Genomic DNA, 17,632 nt, shown 5'->3' on the forward strand with positions numbered 1-17,632 from the left:
TGGTTAACTGGTGGTTGGGGGGGTGGTTGTCGGTGCGCACACGACGGTTTGCCCCGGATAAGGGGAGCCAAACTACCAGGGAAACCAGGGCAAAAGTCGTCTGATAAAGAAGGAAATTAGCTTAATAGATTCTTAGGGAGCTGTTGATATCTATAGGAGTTAATTCCGTTGGATTTTCACCCGTTTAAACCTCCATTTTCAGGGTAGTTTACAAAGTCTGGGGTTAGCTGCTCGGAGTTGGTTGACTCGCTTTGGTGCGACTACATGCACTACCGCCACCACCACCGACTTCGGCACCGGCAATTCACAGTACTAAAATTGAGCAATATAGTCGGGGTTTGGTCTCGGTGATGGGCGATCTCCCCGTAAACCGCGGTCGACAAATCCATTGGTACCATTTTTTTGTGAGGCTATCTATCAAAAATAGTGATTTTTCGCCACTGGTTTCGCCCCGGAGACCTCGGTTTTTTGACTTCGCATATGCAGATTGGCTTGAGTCATCCCCGGGGAAAAGGAACCGTCGACGCCCCGTTACTAAGGCTGAGCGCTAGGTGCACTCCCCTTCACAACGGGCCAACGGAAACCCACGGCGCCGAATCGGCCACCCTCCAACTAACACACTACCATCACCGTCTCTTCCAGTCTCTCGTTCATGTCTCTGATCTGCTAGATGCTACTGGGTGCTCCCGAGTCAAATAAATCCCCGGCTTCTCCTCTTCGGAAGTCTCCGGCCACCACCAAGAGCTCGGGATCTCCCAGATCGTTCCCCCCCTACGCGGTGTTTAGCGGCATTTGCCTCTCGTGTGAAAAATCAGCCCCATATTAAACCATTAACTAACGCAATACTATGAAATAAGCCATAGCTGACAATTGAGTCTATTTTGCTAATGATTTGATGACCACCACCGGAGTTTGTGGCGCCATCCAAAGGTTGCTGTCGCCATTGCTTTTAAACCAGCTAATCAGGCTATTGATTACTTCTTTTGATGGTATTTTTGAGTGATCTAAGACACGGCTAGGAGGGGGTGTCGGCGCCGAGGGTGGAGGTACGTGTCCGATTGCGTAATCGTTTGATAAGGCTGAGAGTGAATTCTATGGTTATGGTTGTGGTCCTGCATATAATCTTCTAAGACGTTCTCAATAGTGTCAATGTTCATTGGTCCCGATAGCGCCGGGACGGTTGACGAACGCCGCATCACCTGCTGCTGCTGCTGAATAAGAAGCCACGGTGGCAGCATAAATAAGTCGTGTACCCCTATACACAGACGAGTCATCCCGGCGTACGCTGGCGTCATTCGGCATCGAGATATCAAACAGAAGCGTCTGTTTGGTAATATCTCATCGCTTCGGGTAAATGGGATTCTGTAGAACCGAGACATTAACCGGGGGAGTCTTTCATGTGAATCGTGGAGAAAGTTCTCGGAGACGGAGACGACGCGGTATCGACTCCCAGCAGTGGCATTTATAGAATTTTCTTTCTCATCTACAGAGATCGAATCTCATCGATGGCAATGACACAGCTGTGTGCATTTAATTGATTTGGCCCACTCCACCTGATTTGTAGACTAAAATCATAACTACACAAACACAAGCTTATTGAACTGCTTGTTTCACTCCTTTCATCTAATAATCATTATTTGTATTTTTGCCAGCCTTTTTGTTCATCGGGTTTAGTCGTTTCCCGAAAATTACACAAAATGTGAGCGCAACAATTGCAACAGTCATCGAGCCACTAACCATCGCAAATTCAATAAATACACAGAAGACTCTAGCCTAACACCAACTTGACAATAACTCAGCCCTTAATCGACACTCTACAGCGTCTTAGATCATACTACGACGCCTTAAACCCCTCCTCCCTCGTAGCTGGGGGGTTCCACACGAGAAATTTCCCGATCGAGCAGTGGCTGCTTTCGGCCCGGTGGTTCCATACGCCATCCGCTCCGCCCCCACAAAAACAACCACGACTACGCCATCAAATACTATCAAACAAACTCTGAAACCAATCAAAACTACACCAAATACATTACACTAACCATAGCATCAAATCTCAGTCATTACCAATCAATTTTCTCTGTTTAGTCGTCGTCATTTCCGCTAGTTGCCGCTGCGATGCAGCGAGACCACTGCCGAAATCCACAAAAACCCGCGCCGAACCGCCCCCCACCGCTGGTTGAATTTGCCGCCCCCTAAGCCCCGAAAACACGCCGTGCCGTTTCGTAAACCTGCCCCAACTCCCCCTGGAACCAACAAGTCCAAAACGACTACTTTCCAGCCTCCTACAACCCTTTGGTTAACGTCTCCCCCCCACCGGTCTCGCGCTCGGGTTTTCCGCACTCCGACGACAGCCACTGCCTGCCACTACTGCGCCCATCTCCATTCCATCCCCCATCCCACCAATACCGCCTTGTGAGCTTTGATTCGACTCCAAAATGAGCCTGTGGGTGCCGGAGAACTTGCTACCGTACCTCGACTACTTGCCCGATGTCCAGAAGACGATCAACTTCCTGATGGCGTTCACGCCGCTCGTCTCCTACGGGACCACCTGCTACGGCATCTACCGTAAACAGACGCTGACGGGGTTTCTGATCGACATCTGTGCCACCATGCTAATGGCGCTGTGGCTACGTATCCTCTATTACATCATCACCCCCTATGAGGTGACGCTCTTGTGCCAGCTGATGGTACAGATGGTGATCCAGCTGGTCCTCTTGACGTTCGCCCTAAAGTACCGCCTGCCCCAGTACGACCCGGAGTTGCTTGCACCGATGCCCCACTTCGACCAGGAGGTCCACAACGAGCTCCCCGACCGCAGCAACCCCACCAACCATCGCCTTGAAAACGACTACTGGAGCGACCTTGTGGAGGAGTGGGAAGTGTATTTGAGGGTGGCGATAGCCCAGACGCTCCGGTTCTTTGACGTCTACTACCAGCGGCCCTTCTTGTTCTGGCAGTGGAAGTACCCGAGAAGTTACTGGCGGTTTGTGGCGTCGTTCATGACCATCTTCGCCACGCTGACGTTCTTGCTTCTCCACTCGGAAAAGTGGGGCACTTTCTTAGGGATATTGGGATTGCTCATCGAGCTGTTGCTTCCGTTACCGCAGATCCTTTTGCTTCGCAGACTCCAGCTGGTGGATAACTTCAAATTGGTGTTGTTGTTCTCGTGGTACGGCGGTGATTTGACCAAGATCGGCTACTTGCTTTACGGAACTAACAACGTGCTGGTGATCTTTATCCTCGCGGCATTGTTCCAGATGCTGTTGGACATCTATATTGGCTACCAGTATGTGTATTTCAAGTACTTGGTACCGCACAAGATCGAGTTGATCTCGCCGCAATCGCTGGACGTCGATGCCCCAATTCACCTCGACCCCCTCCCGAAGGCAATTCCAAGTGTTGTGTAACTACATTACATCGACTGACTACAACCTATCACATTTGAAGGCTATTCGGCGATTAAAGTCCAATGAGCTACAGATTTTCAATGTCAGCCACCAACAGTCATACTCAGCTGATTTTGAATTCATGGAATTTCCGCGACACGCTTGGAAGGTTCGCGACACTAATTGGTGCCGATCGTCGCAATCGTCGCACTAGATCAGCCATCGCCACTAATCAGGCATCCCCCTTAGATCCCCCCCCTACACCCCCATCTATAGACTTCAGAATATCAATCACCCTAGTACAAATAATAACCAATACCACCATAGCTCAATCCTCTTATATCTGGTCATTTTCCGTGCCATTCTTTGGTGGCTTGCTCGTGGAAGCCGGTGGAATTCTGTCCGGGGGTCCCGTCGCACCGTATAAAAAAAAGGCGCCCCACCAGCGGTTGCCCTTTCCCAACCCAGTGCTAAATAAACTGACTGATCCGATGTCTGCTGACGAATACAAGGCCGAGGGCAACAAGCACTTTGCTGCCAAGGAGTTCGACAAGGCGATTGACGCGTTCACCAAAGCCATCGACGCCCTGGCCACCCCGAACCATGTGCTCTACCTGAACCGGTCGGCGGCGGAAGCGCTGTTGAAGCAGTTCGACAAGGCGTTAGCCGATGCCAAGGAGTGTGTCAAGATCAACCCTACCTGGGCGAAAGGGTATAACCGTGTCGGCGCTGCCGAGCTTGGTTTGGGCAATTTGGAGGACGCGAAACTGGCGTACCAAAAAGCGCTTGAAATCGAACCCACCAACGCCATGGCCAAGGAAGGTTTGGACCAGGCGCTGCACTTGATTGAAGCGCGTAACGCCACTCCCGATATGGGTTTGGGGGCTATTTTCTCCGACCCTAATTTGATTGAGAACTTAAAGGCCAACCCTAAGACCTCGAAATTGATGGAAGACCCGGAGCTTGTGGCTAAACTTCAACAGATTCAAGCTAACCCCAAGGCCAACGCCACCCAGTTCCTCACCGACCCCAGATTGATGTCGATCATGGCGGCGATGATGGGCATTGATTTGGACAACTTGCCCGACCAGCCGCCTGCGGGCTTTGAAGAAAAGACTAAGGCCGAAGCCGATGCCGCTCAGGCGGAAGCTAAAACTGCCAAAGCTAAGGAACCGGAACCGGCGGCTAAGGATGAAGATGTCGAGATGACCGATGCCGCCAAGGTCGAGGCCGACAAGTACAAGGCCGAAGCCAACACATTGTACAAGCAACGCAAGTTTGACGACGCCATCGATCTTTACAACAAGGCCTGGGAAACTTACAAGGACATCACCTACTTAAACAACCGGCTGGCGGCTGAGTATGAAAAGGGGGACTACGATGCCGCCATTGCTACTTGTGAAAAGGCCATTGACGAAGGCCGTGAGATGAGAGCCGACTACAAGCTCATCGCCAAGGCGTTCGCCCGTTTGGGTAACACCTACTTGAAGAAGGACGACCTCGAGCTGGCGATTAAGGCGTTCGACAAGTCGCTCACGGAACACCGTACCCCCGACGTCCTCAATAAGTTGCGGGCGACGCAAAAGGAGTTGAAGAAGCGCGAGGCTGATGCTTATGTCGACCCGGAAAAGGCCGAAGAGGCCCGTCTCCAAGGTAAGGATTACTTTGAAAAGCAAGACTGGCCCAACGCCGTTAAAGCCTATACCGAGATGATCAAGCGGGCTCCCGAAGACGCTCGTGGCTACTCCAACCGTGCTGCTGCTCTCGCTAAGCTCTTGTCGTTCCCTGACGCCGTCGAAGACTGCAACAAGGCCATTGAAAAGGACCCGGACTTCATCAGAGCTTACATCCGCAAGGCCAACGCCCAGTTGATGATGAAGGAGTACTCGCAGGTGATGGAAACCTTGGCCACCGCTCGTGAACGTGACCAGGCCCTCGGCGGCAAGAACGCTGCCGAAATCGACCAATTGTACAACAAGGCGGCGGCGCAACGGTTCCAGAACATCGAAGGGGAAACCCCGGAACAGACGATGGAACGGGTGCTGAAGGACCCCGAGATCGTCAAGATCTTACAGGACCCCGTCATGCAGCTGATCTTGGGCCAGGCCCGCGACAACCCCGCCGCGTTGCAGGAACACATGAAGAATCCCGACGTCGCCAAAAAGGTCAACATGTTGATCGCCGCCGGTGTCATTAGAACCAGATAATTTTTATGAATGAATGAGTCATATTAGAAATCTAGTAGTCTCCACAGCATATAGAAATGAATCGATGATCAGTACTTTGATCCTATATTGAATTTTGTGACCACAGACTCTTAGTCTAATCTACGTTAAAATCGATCATTTCTAACCATCTCTTAGTTCACATTCTGAATTCATAAAGCAGGCTTATAGGTTTGATCTTGTGCTACTGATCTCTCATCTGTTTTTTGCAATGGTTTAAGCATTGTTTATCAAGAACCTCGGAATCGCTTAGCCTTGCCAAATTGCTTGAGCCATATACATCCTTAGTAATAGACCAGTCAGTTTGTATGAAGTCGCAGAAAGCCTTCTCAAGATTAAGCCTTTGAATTTCTTATAGAAAGCTTGACGAAGTTGTGAAACTTTGTTTATGTGTATTTCTTATATATGATGCTCACGTCAGTGAGAACCCTAAATACCTATAAAGTGCTACACGCCGAACGGGAGTTGACTTGACCGTTCCGAGCTCTACATAAGTCCAGTACTACTTAAGCTATATGAGATATTGTGGTCACTTGGTTATGGTTCAGCGCCAATGGCTTGTTAAATTTTAGCGTCAGTGACTTGTCTTAGAGTTTTCAAGTTCGGCATTACCCTTCAGTGTGGGCAACAGCCACAAGCATCGTTATAGGCGCCTTTCCAGTGTCATCAGTTTAGCAGTAAGTTTGATAGAGTATGGGGGCCAGGTAGTGATGGTGGAATGGGATTTCCAATACAACCTTCACGTATTCGGGAGCACGGGCTTGTAGATTTGTGAGCCGGCGAAGTAGTACCTCTGACCCCAGTGAAAGACTCAAACCGCAGTATATGTAGCGACACGCCGATTGTAACCATCCAAGGTCCTCGAGTTCAGCAGCAAAAGTTGTAAGTGAGCACCGGTTGTATTTCTCCATAGAAGTTCAGCGTGAGCATTGGTATTCTCTTTCGGTATCTTCAGCGTAAGTTCTTGTGAGCATCAATCTTCTCTTTCAGTATCTTCAGCGTAAGTTCTTGTGAGCATCAATCTTCTCTTTCAGGTAGTTTCAATCAAATTCCAGCGGGATCTGTTGCCATGGCAAGCGTGTGTTTAGTCTTCGAACAAATCCCCTGAAGTTAATAAAAGGTTAAAGGTTCCAGCCATGGCAATTAGAATTCAGCAGCGTCCAACCCTCTTCACAACCCCCTCCACCACTTCCTTCTTCTGCACCACCTCCCCCACCACAACCTCCATCACCACAACTGTCTTCCTCCACACACAACCTCCAACCCCAACACGTTTGATCCACAACCCCCCTCTTCACCACCTCCTTCTTCACCACCTCCACTTCTTTTTGTCACCAACTCCATCACCAGCTTGTACCGACGGCAAACGTGTATGAGTTGCCCTGAGGGTTTGCGTCGGTGTAGTGGTGTTCACAGCTAAGCATCACAATTCCCGTTGCTAAATGACTCATCTCACCGGAGCTCAAATAGCTTTTGTCAAAGGGATTAATGGCAACCAAAGTTGAGGGAACAGTCGCCAATATTAGTTAGTTCAAAGGGCAAATGGTTTCAAGAAATTAAACCAAAGGGCAAATGGCCTCCAGCAAAATACCAGAAGGCCATAGGTTCAGTGCCAGCACAAGTTGTTCCAAAGGGCCAAGGGCTTGCAGCAGTTTTTGATGAACTTCAGCCACAATTTCAGAGTGTCAGTGCCAGCGTAAATTATTTTGAAGGCCCAAACAGCAATTATTCAAAGTGCCAGTGGCTTCAGGCAGCAGTTAGTGTCCAATAGCAGTGGTATAGTAAGTTTAGTAGCCACCGATAGTTGTTAATGGCCATCAACCACTTATGCAAAGGGTAAGGCGGCCACTAGACTTAGTTTTATTGGCCCAGCGGCCACTGACGATGAGGCTAATGGCCATCAGAGTTCAAAATCCATGGATCATTAGCCGGTTAACCCGTCCACCTAAATTGTTAATATCACTCCCCGCAACCAGTAACTACAAACGACAACTGAGAAGCCGTAGCTTTAGCCAATAGTAAAGTGTCTCCCGTGGGGTGCGAGAGCAGGCGGGTTGCCGCTGACAACTTGATCACCCCGTGGGGATGTTTCAGCGGGGGAACCCCCTGTTCACACGTCGACGTCCAGTCGCCAGTAAAAACCTGCAGAGCAGCCGGGTTGTCCCTGTTAACGTGATCATCCGGTGAGGGATGTTACAGAGAGCTAAACCGCTGGTGCAGGGCGTGGTCAGTTTCCCCTCTTTTTTTTTTTTCAAAAAATAAGGGGGCTTCCACCCGGTTTCTGGAAACTAACATGCCATGATTTGGAACCCACAGTATTTCATCGACGTTAATCGGCTACGTACTGGGGACCGGCATGCTATCTAAGGGGCACAATACCAGCCTAAAGTTGGGCTAAACAGCGTTAGGACCATGTCTATAGAGTCTTTCCAACACCCACTATATGTCAGTAGCCGTACGGATGCATCCCCGCGGCGTCAATGTATATGACTACCCGAGGCCAGCACAATTCCGAGCGTGAGCAAGCACCCACGAGTACCACCTTTGAAGTCCTTGGGAGAGTAAGGGCTCCAGGATGGCTCGCGCCTTCCGTGGTGACCGAGCCGGTAGAAGTCGCTAAAGCGTTAAACTGTTGGCAGGCGATCACCCTTTCCAGCCGGGGTGTCAAAGGACACCACTGGAGCTTTGGGGCAAGAAGTTCCAACTAAATAGAAACAGCATGTTCAACAACGTCAAATTTGAGGTCACAAAATCTTGGGTAGTGGTATCAACAGCAACAGCATGCCTTTTGACCGCGAGATGAGTAAGGCGGGTAGCCAAAGCTCCAAAGGGTTGATAGTCAAAAAGCAACTGTAAGTCAGGTCACCAGGCCACTTAAGGGTAGTGGGTTCTGGTGTTAGTAGACCAAGCCAAGCCACCGAGGGATGATGGGTCCAGGCAATTAGTAGGTCAAGCCAGGTCACTTAGGAGTAGTGGTTGCTGGCATTTGGTGGAGCCAGGCCACTTAAGGGTAGTGGGTTCCGGCAATAGGTGGGCCAAGCCAGGCCACTTAAGGGTAGTGGGTTGCTGGCGTTAGTAGGTCAAACCAAGCCACTTAAGGGTAGTGGTCGTGGCTGGGAACGGGTCACGAGTTCAAGAGGAGCCAACAGTAGGCTTAGGTCTTGATGGTAGGTCCAGTGTGTCAATCCCAATTAGGGAAGGCATGCAGTCGGATATGTATGGCACACAGTCTGCAGCGGTTGAGATTGCATCATTGGAATTATTGAGCTAATACTGGGGGGGGGGCACTGGGATTATATAGACGGAGACTGTATATTAAGTCAGTTAGACGAAGAGTGTATACTAGGTTAATTAGACGAGCCCCCTATTTCCTCGCCCGCGTTCCCCCCCTTATCTCATCGCAGTGTCGTCTGCGACATTTAGCATCTGGGGTTGCAGCTTAATCAGATCCTGATCGGCAATAAATCTGGTACAAAACCACCACCATATTTAATGAGTAAATGAGTTGCTACCAACTTCCCCGGTGTCAATATCTTGAAAACTGGTGGGGAAATTTTGTCTTGTCGTTGTCATGGGCGTAGGGGGCTTGGACAATTAATTGAAAATGTCGCGTGAAAAGAGGGGAAGGTTGACGAGACGACTGCGGAATGTTGACTTCAGCGTGGCTAACTCAATCTAGAAAAAGAAGAAAAGACTGACCATATAATCTATCAGAAGCAGGGCATTTTTATGGTGTCTTTGCTAATCACATAAAGTTCAACTTAGTTGAAAAATGTGGAAGAACATGGGTCCGCTGGTTATTACCCCCACGCGCGCTGCGGTTTATTGTATACATATGTCGCGTTGACGGGTGCGACTTGTTGTCTCACCCCGATTATGTAACCTGAGGGTTCCGAGTTCACCCGTACTCAGACTCTACCAACGACTGAGAGCGAGACCGGCCTGAGAAGCTACCTCCTGGTTGTCGCTATTATAGCACGCTGTCTCAATCGGGGATCAACATGAAGGGAAGCCTCGTGATTAAATACCGGGCTAGCACCTTCTCCTGCTGCTTCTCACTGAGCTTGACATTCCGCACTCGATTTCCTTTAGCCTCGCCAAAATGATCATCGTTACCAAAGTCTAATTCAAGTCTGATTCAACTACGACATAGTCACAGGACGCTTTTTGAGGTAAAACTTACAGTTCCCAACTATTTACAGCGGTACCCCATCCTCGGACCAGTCGATTAGCGTGTACCGTCAGCCATATCAACGACCCGTAGCCCCGTGGATCGTGCTCATACTGTACCTTAGTAAAGACACCTCCGACAGGCAGTGGGAGCCACCAGCGTCGATTCAATCAACGAAAAGGTTCTAATACTAATGCAGCAAGTTCATTACAATTTCATATTTGACATTTTTCACCCATGAAACAGTATTTCCGATTCTATTTCCAATCGCGTCACGGGGATGCGGTGCATGACGACGCAATGACATTTTTACAGTTTAGCATCGACCCATCCTACAAATTGGCTGATTACAGTGAAATCGGGCGACTGGGATACGTTTATTGGTTGGTAAACGCAATAAAAGAATAAGAAAACTCACTTAGGAGTAAACCGAACTTTGTAGAGTTGGCTGTGGTCCCTGTCGTGGGACTCGTGGTCAAGTTCCTTGTGGACGGTCTTCAATTCGTTGTTCAGCTGGCGGAGTTTCTCCTCAATCTCCGCCTTAAAAGCGTTGAATTCATCCACCGTTACGTATTGCTGGTTAACCTTGCCGTAGCTAGCATTATTTTGCGTCTCCGTCTGGAGCGGAGTAGCCTCGCTTTCGGAAACGTTAGGAGGCATTTCGATGAATGAAGGCCAATCGTGGGATTCACAGACCGCCTGAAAGACTAGTTTATATAGTTTTCAACCGTACTGATAGCAACTCCGACACTTGGGTGCAGACATCCGAGCTCAGGGAGAGTCATCGATTTTGTGTGCAATCCCCTAAATACGGGGATGGTGAGTAAAGTCCGCCTTAGGCCGGGAATGAAGATATACCACCGTTATTTTAAAGCTAAAAGACAAAGAGATTAGCCGTAGAAGTACGTCGTACCTGAAGAGGACGCTGGTGAAAGTAAAATATGTTTTCCCAATGTAATTTAAGTTGGACTTCCCAAATTGATAATTACTGCCGTTGCCAACAGCAATGGGCCCAGAATTTTATGAAGGTTGTCTGTTTCTCGTGTCTGTTCATTTCTGGTATCGTAAAACTAAAAATATTCTATAATCTATCACAACCCCACCACCATCGCCTTAACCACGGTGTAGTCGTCGATGCCGTACTTCGACCCTTCACGGCCAAACCCGGCTTCGCCAACACCGCCAAAGGGCAACGCCGCCTCGGAAATACCGCCGGCGTTTACCCCGATCATCCCCACGTTGAGTTCTTCGCCCACGGTGAAGAGTCTCAGCACGTCCTTCGAGAAGAAGTAGCCGGCGAGGCCGACGTCGGTATCGTTAGCAGCAGCAATCACCTCCTCGTCGGTGGAGAACTTGATCAAGGGGCACACGGGCCCGAAGGTCTCGTCCTGGGTGATCACCATGTCCTTGGTGACGTCACCCAACACCGTCAACTCGTGGAAGTTCTCGCCCAAGTTAGGGAGCTTGTTACCGCCAGCAAGCACCTTGGCGCCCTTTTTCACGGCGTCGTCGATGTGTTCTCTCACTTTATCCATCAGTTTCTGGTTGATCAAAGGACCGTGGGTGATGCCTTCATCGAGACCGTACCCCATCTTCGTCTTGTTGACGAGAGCAACAAACTTCTTGGCGAACTCGTCGTAGACTTTTTCGTGGATGTAGAGACGGTTGGCACACACACAGGTCTGGCCCAGCGATCTGAACTTGGACACCATTGCCCCCTGGGCGGCGGCGTCGAGATCAGCGTCCTCAAACACGATAAACGGAGCGTTGCCACCCAATTCCATCAGCAACTTCTTCAAAGTCAGCGACAGTTGTTCCATAAGGATCTTCCCGACTCTGGTGGAGCCAGTGAACGACACTTTCTTCACCTTAGGGTGTTGGGTAAGCACCTTACCCGAGGCCAGAGCGCTCAGCGACGGGAGCACGTTGACGGTACCCGCAGGGAAACCAGCCTGTTCTGCAAGATAGGCGAGAGCGAGGGCGGAAAGGGGAGTTTCCGAGGCGGGTCTAATCACCACGGTACAACCAGTAGCCATAGCTGCGCCCATTTTTCTCAGAATCATCGCCAGGGGGAAGTTCCACGGGGTCATGATCCCACACACGCCGACGGGTTGTTTCAACGCCAAAATCCGCTTTTGCGAGTCGGCCGAGGGGATAACGGTGCCGTACACTCGAGGAGCCTCTTCGGCAAACCACTGGAAGAACAGCGCCGAATACTTGACTTCGCCAAGGGCATCGGCATACGGTTTCCCGTTTTCCAACACGATCAACTTAGCCAAATCGTCGGCGTTATCGATCATGAGCTGGTACAACTTCTGGAGCATGGCCCCCCGGTCGCGGCCGGAAACCTTCTTGAACGAGGCGAACGCGGTATAGGCGTCTTCCACCGCCAGTTCAAACGCATCGGTCGGCATGTCCGTCACCTGGGCGAGCTCGTTGTCGGTATCCTTCGCCGGATCGGTGACGGCAAACGTCTTACCCGACGACACCCATTTCCCGTTGACGAAAGCCTCGGTCTTGAGGAGGTTCTGGTTTTTGAATTGGGACGCCACGTGCGAGTTCATTGAGTACAAGCGAGTCCAGGTTCTGCGGAGCATCTTGGCAGGGTGGATGGTACGGGTTTATATAGAGCAAGCGTGGGGGGCGTGCGGGTGTGCGGGCGTTAGCGGCTAGCGGCAAAACGGTAGGTGCGTAGCGCATCCCTCTAGCCGCTAGCAATAGGGGAGACGATAGAGATGAGCTGAGGAACCTTACTAGGATTGAGATTATATTTCTCGTGAAATTCACTATAGTATAATATGATATAGTTTATGGGGAGGATCGACAGGGCTCCAGTGGGTTGCTCTGGTTCGTGGCTATGACTTCGCACTGGTGGCCATTTTTGGCTGGGTGCGGGGGTTAGCCGCTAAGGACACTGCTCGACGATGCTCGATGAGCGAGTTTATTGAGGTGGCGGTGGCGGCGTCGGATTAAGCTTTTTCAACCGTTTTTCAATGAGTCGAGTCGGGTGGAGACAGAAGAACCCCTTCTTGTCGATCTCCCGGATCGCCTCCTTATCTTCTTCAGGCACTGCCAGCCCTAACTGAGCACACTGTTTAACCACTTCGAGTAACTGTTGTGGTGTCGGCGGTGCTGGTTCCTCAGCCTCTTCGGTTTCACCATTCGTTTCACCATTCGTTTCAGCTTTAGTTTCAGCTTTAGTTTCAGGGGTAGCTTCAACTTTAGTTTCAGTCGGTGTTGGAAATTTCTTATTGATATAGGTCTCAACCATGGCTGGATCCACCGAATAAAGTGCCGCCAATGCGATTTGCGGCGGTGTAAACAAAAACTGGACGTCGGTAAGCAATGCCTGGTCACTGAGCCATCTTTTCGCTCGATCATAAAGCGCCCCGAGCCGGTCAACGGTGAGTACGGGGGGGTTGGCCGCCTGGATCAATACCTGTTGAAAGTCGAGGAAAAACCCGTAAAGCGGGCGGAACGGGTGGTGTACCAACAAAGTAAACTTTAGCAGCAGCAACACGGTGAATTCAAGGTCAGAAATGTCCTTTTCCGTCAATTTGGAGTTGGATTTGCGCGCAGCGTTGACAAAGGCCTCGAGCTTCATAAAGCAGTTCTCCAGCTTCGCCGCCAAAAACACACACGTAAACAACACGTTTCTGGGGTGGAACTCCATCACCAGGTTCTCCAAATAGAATTTGCGGAAGAACAGCACCGCCGTCGCCTTCACCTGAGACGGCATCTTAAGCGAGTCCAGCAACCGTAATATCATCATACAGTAATAAGTAAGATAGCTCGTCTCTTCCTGGAGGGTAAAATACTCCACCAAAGCGTCGCGAGAGAGCTGGGGCCCGTGGTCGGCGAACGCCTGGGGGTGTTGCTCGCATAGCCGTTTGTGGGCCTCGTCAAACTTATCGTTGACTTTGCGGACCCCCCGCTCGTGGGTGTGGCGTTTGCGTTCAGCTAACAGCTCGGGAGTATACGACCATAACCGGTACTGGCTCAGCCGGCGGTAGAGATCGTCGCCGGTGACGGAGCGGGCCTTGGTTGGCGGCGCCTCCTGAGTCATGGTCCAGCGCGCTAGTGATGAGAAGACGATAGACTCCTCCACAAATACATCAAACACCAGGCAAAGTAAATTGGAATTGATGATTTAAATGAGCCATTGGTTTGGTTAGTAGTGGAAGATGGATTAAATCAATTGATTATGAGTTTCACTGAGGTTTGAGATCGTGTGGGGTCTGGTAACAGCAACGGTGAGTATACTACTATGAATAGAGAATATCCATGGTAAGTTAGAAACTTACAAGTGAGGAAGAGGTTGAGTACAAGTCAATAAACTCTAGTGAGTACTCGAAACCTCTATAGCATCTCTCTGACGTCTTCTATCCTGGAGATCTCATTGCTATCATGGCGATCATGTCTATGTCAAATTAAGTTGACGACTCATCATAAACTAGAGCTCATCGTGTTTCAAAAGAAATACAAGTGAAATCGATTCACAACAAACTACCATCAATTGAAATTGATGATCATAGCTCGCATCTACTCTACCGTTGACGAGACCGATCAACGATAATACTCTACAAGCCCTAGTCAGTTTCGTAATGTGTCTATTGGGTAATGCATTGGTCGATTAGTCGATGTCGGACAAGCTCCCGACGTCGCTGAGCTCGTCGTCGTCGCCGTCGTCGTCGGCGCCGTTCTCGGCCACCTCCTGCTGCGCCTGCGCATACTTCTTGACGTACTGCTTCACCGTCTCGGTGTACTGGTCGATATCTTTATTCATCAACCCCAGAGCGTCGGCGTTTAACGGATCACTGGGGTTGGCGTAGCGCAATAAATGGGGCAAAAACTCCTCGAAAATGTTGAGCAAACCAAACATGGGCGACCACGTCTGGTTGATGACGTCAAGACACACCAGCCCCAGCAGCTCGTCGATGTTTGGATGGTAGATCTTGTTGGTAAAGCCAATCAGGGGCAGCTTGATCGGGTACTGGTCGGGCAACTCCACCCGCACCTTCCAGGTGCCGCCTTCGTAGGGGGTGTCCCGGGGACCTTTGAACATCACGTAGAACTGCTGCATGTTGTCGTCGACAAGCAGGACCTCGTGGTCCAGCATCATCAACTCCATCATGTCCTTTTCGATTCTGCGCTTGGGAGTGGTCATACTAACACGGGACTGACTGAGTTTGGAATTGTGTGTTTGAGGTTGCGTTTGAGGTTGATTGGGGAAGGCGTGGGGAGCTGTGGGTGGTGGTGGCGACTGGCGGTGGTGGTGGTTGGTGATAATGGTGAGGTTTATAGGAGAGTGGCCCAAGGGGGGTCACTCCCCAGGTCACGTGGAGATAAACCCCTGCAGGTAACCCCACACTACCACTAGTACTACCTCTAAGACAACCGGTATAGCCCCTAGCTAAGTCATTTACAAAAATTGCTATACAAGCGTCTGTTTGGTTACCGAGTGGTGGATCTGGTAGCATAACTATTACTTTTTGTGTCCTTGGAGAGTAGCTCCCGAGGCCTCTGGTAGTGCGGTTGCTATCACGCCACATTTAAGGGAAGTCGCTGGAAAGTCGTCTCTCTTGTGACCACTACTCTCTTCGAAATTAGTCGATTGTGTAACTGCTATAAATACCTTAACGGTTACATTAGTAGTTAACATGATTTGGACTCGTACCACCTATCTTAGCACGTCGTAGGTGACCCGATTTGGATCAGTTGATTCCAGACCGCTTCCTTTTTTTTTGGGTCGTAACGTGCTTGTGAAAGCGATTTACGAGGCGGAATAGCCACACTATTTGACACATTTGACAGCAAAAAGCCAGGGTGGTATTATGCGTTTATTATCTATATACTCATGCGTCGTCAGGACCAGCCATTCGTTAAAAGCAAATCGCCTATTCGTATCCGCCAATGGCGGGGGCGTGCTTCTTACTCACCAACTCGATGGTCCATTTGCACCGGAGCACCGGTTCGTCGTCCTCCAAAAACTTCAGGGTAGCCGGGTACACGCCTCTGAGGAAGGTACCACCAGGTAAGGTTTCCGGAGGCAACGTCACCGTGTGCATTTCCTCAAGATTAGTAGAGTCGCACAAGTGCTCATCTCTCAGGTTAAGCGTCATCCCGGCCTTCTTCACCAGCTGCTTGTACCGCAACTTCAGCAATTGCTTATTGGGTGTCTTAAACCGCACCGTCAACGTGTAGGTCAGGTACTCCGGCAAGATAAAGTGGAGGCGCTGGGGCATCGGCTCCATGTCGCGCGAAAACTCCAACGGCGGGTGGCCGTCGACGGTGACGGTCATCCCGTGAAGCTCAATAAGCTCATTCTCAAAGTCAGCCACGATCTCCTCGCGGGTCTTTAGTTGTTTCTCAGGCATTGGTGTGGTGATTCGTGTGATTCTGATATTGTTGATGCCACTTTATATTTTGCGATCAATTTGCATGTGAAATGTCGCCGAACCTCCCGGCGATGACGTCCTCCTGGAGCTGGCGCATGGTGGCGGCGGCGTCGCCAACGTCGTCAAAGTCCGACGCGGGCACCACCGCAACTTGCCGGAGCCAGTGGAGCTGTTCGGGCGAGAGCTCAACAATTTCTCGCGACCGGTGGCGCCGCACAAGCCCGACAATATCCGGGTTAGTGGCGCCGGTCTTGATGGCAATGTCGACCGCCGCCATCCCCAACTGCGGGTAGCGCTCAAACAACACACACGCCAACTCGGGGTTGTCCTGGCACATCTTTTTCAAGTCGGCGATCACCGCCATCGACGTCAGGTTGTCGAGCTGGGCGACGATGTCGTCGACGACGCGGTCCGCCTGCTGGTTCATGGCGATCTGCAGTCCGAGGGGCAACTGGGGAAGCTGGGCGTCGGTGTGGGTGTCGGTGGTGAACACACACCGCAAGTAGCGGTTGTTGGCGATGGGCATGTAGTTGAGGTTGCGGACAGCCAGGCGGGCGGTTTCGACGTCGTTGTAGCGGATATGGGCAAACCCTTTCAGCCGGCCCGTCATGTCGTCAAACATGAGTTTCACGTCGCTCACGGGGCCCACCAGCTTGGCGATGGCCATGATCTGTTCCTCAGTGTACTCCTGCGGGAACTTGCCCACGGATACGGTCGTCAGCTCCATAACTCAGGGTAGTGTAGCGATTAAAAACTGTGTTGGTAATTGGTGTGGACCGGGGAGATTGAGGGGATGGGGACACAAAGGAAAGGCGACGGCGGCGTAAGCGTTGTCGGTAGTCAAAGTCGCGCGCGACAACTATGAGTATTAAGACAGTGAGACGAGAGATGAAACATGATACGAAACGTAGATGATCTCGATGAAACTAGTTTTGTTTAGTTTAACAAGTTCTTGGTAATCATTATGAGTTTGCATAATCAAACTAGGTGCAGGTAGATTTGAGAATATTAATGACTAGGGACTGAGAAGATAATCTATGTTATTGGAAAGCTCATCGGTTAGTGCTCGTTCCTTGATCTCTAGTGATCACAGTCAATGTCTAAGTTTAGCTTTGGGGGTGTGTCAGCCTTGTGATATCACATGAGCTTACCGCAGTTGACGTCAACAGCAACCGGAGGTAGCGTTTGTAGCACCGTGGCCGTCCCCACCCAACATTCTCTCCCCCCGTGTTGTGCTAGCGGCTCAGCATGTGTTATCGACTACCTTCTCTCGAACACTACAATTCGCTGTTGTGTTTGTCACAATACTTCAGCCGCATGTGATTTTCCACAATCGAATGACACATACCAAACCCAAAAAAATATGTCAGACACCCAAAATAACTAGCCGCTAAAGCTGCCAAAGCCACGGATCATTTAATGCAATAACCGGCGTGAGTCATTGTTGTGGCGTGG

General features: G+C 50.4%; 8 protein-coding genes across 8 annotated transcripts; 2 read left to right on the forward strand and 6 right to left on the reverse strand. All coding sequences in view use genetic code 12, as the record gives it.

Moving 5' to 3' along the window:
- Nucleotides 1-2,432: 2,432 nt before the first annotated feature.
- DIURU_001745 (uncharacterized protein) lies at nucleotides 2,433-3,404 on the forward strand (the record flags this gene model as incomplete). The annotated part of the gene is made up of 1 exon (XM_034154322.1): nucleotides 2,433-3,404. The coding sequence occupies one exon, from the start codon at nucleotides 2,433-2,435 to the stop codon at nucleotides 3,402-3,404; it is 972 nt and encodes a 323-aa protein (XP_034013424.1).
- Nucleotides 3,405-3,874: 470 nt separating this feature from the next.
- STI1 (Hsp90 cochaperone) lies at nucleotides 3,875-5,590 on the forward strand (the record flags this gene model as incomplete). Its single annotated transcript, XM_034154323.1, has 1 exon — nucleotides 3,875-5,590. One exon carries the CDS (start codon nucleotides 3,875-3,877, stop codon nucleotides 5,588-5,590), a length of 1,716 nt encoding a protein of 571 aa, XP_034013425.1.
- A 4,603-nt stretch (nucleotides 5,591-10,193) lies between these two features.
- DIURU_001747 (uncharacterized protein) lies at nucleotides 10,194-10,439 on the reverse strand (the record flags this gene model as incomplete). The annotated part of the gene is made up of 1 exon (XM_034154324.1): nucleotides 10,194-10,439. The coding sequence occupies one exon, from the start codon at nucleotides 10,437-10,439 to the stop codon at nucleotides 10,194-10,196; it is 246 nt and encodes an 81-aa protein (XP_034013426.1).
- A 431-nt stretch (nucleotides 10,440-10,870) lies between these two features.
- Nucleotides 10,871-12,376, reverse strand: UGA2 (Uga2p; the record flags this gene model as incomplete). Its single annotated transcript, XM_034154325.1, has 1 exon — nucleotides 10,871-12,376. The coding sequence occupies one exon, from the start codon at nucleotides 12,374-12,376 to the stop codon at nucleotides 10,871-10,873; it is 1,506 nt and encodes a 501-aa protein (XP_034013427.1).
- A 344-nt stretch (nucleotides 12,377-12,720) lies between these two features.
- Nucleotides 12,721-13,845, reverse strand: DIURU_001749 (TFIIH complex kinase subunit; the record flags this gene model as incomplete). Its single annotated transcript, XM_034154326.1, has 1 exon — nucleotides 12,721-13,845. The coding sequence occupies one exon, from the start codon at nucleotides 13,843-13,845 to the stop codon at nucleotides 12,721-12,723; it is 1,125 nt and encodes a 374-aa protein (XP_034013428.1).
- A 567-nt stretch (nucleotides 13,846-14,412) lies between these two features.
- Nucleotides 14,413-14,946, reverse strand: UBC8 (E2 ubiquitin-conjugating protein; the record flags this gene model as incomplete). Its single annotated transcript, XM_034154328.1, has 1 exon — nucleotides 14,413-14,946. The coding sequence occupies one exon, from the start codon at nucleotides 14,944-14,946 to the stop codon at nucleotides 14,413-14,415; it is 534 nt and encodes a 177-aa protein (XP_034013429.1).
- Nucleotides 14,947-15,676: 730 nt separating this feature from the next.
- DIURU_001751 (uncharacterized protein) lies at nucleotides 15,677-16,156 on the reverse strand (the record flags this gene model as incomplete). Its single annotated transcript, XM_034154329.1, has 1 exon — nucleotides 15,677-16,156. The coding sequence occupies one exon, from the start codon at nucleotides 16,154-16,156 to the stop codon at nucleotides 15,677-15,679; it is 480 nt and encodes a 159-aa protein (XP_034013430.1).
- A 55-nt stretch (nucleotides 16,157-16,211) lies between these two features.
- On the reverse strand, nucleotides 16,212-16,904 carry DIURU_001752 (uncharacterized protein; the record flags this gene model as incomplete). The annotated part of the gene is made up of 1 exon (XM_034154330.1): nucleotides 16,212-16,904. The coding sequence occupies one exon, from the start codon at nucleotides 16,902-16,904 to the stop codon at nucleotides 16,212-16,214; it is 693 nt and encodes a 230-aa protein (XP_034013431.1).
- Nucleotides 16,905-17,632: the final 728 nt, after the last annotated feature.

This window comes from Diutina rugosa (assembly GCF_008704595.1).
Source record: "Diutina rugosa strain CBS 613 chromosome Unknown scaffold40_size130624, whole genome shotgun sequence".
Lineage (NCBI taxonomy): Eukaryota > Fungi > Ascomycota > Pichiomycetes > Serinales > Debaryomycetaceae > Diutina > Diutina rugosa.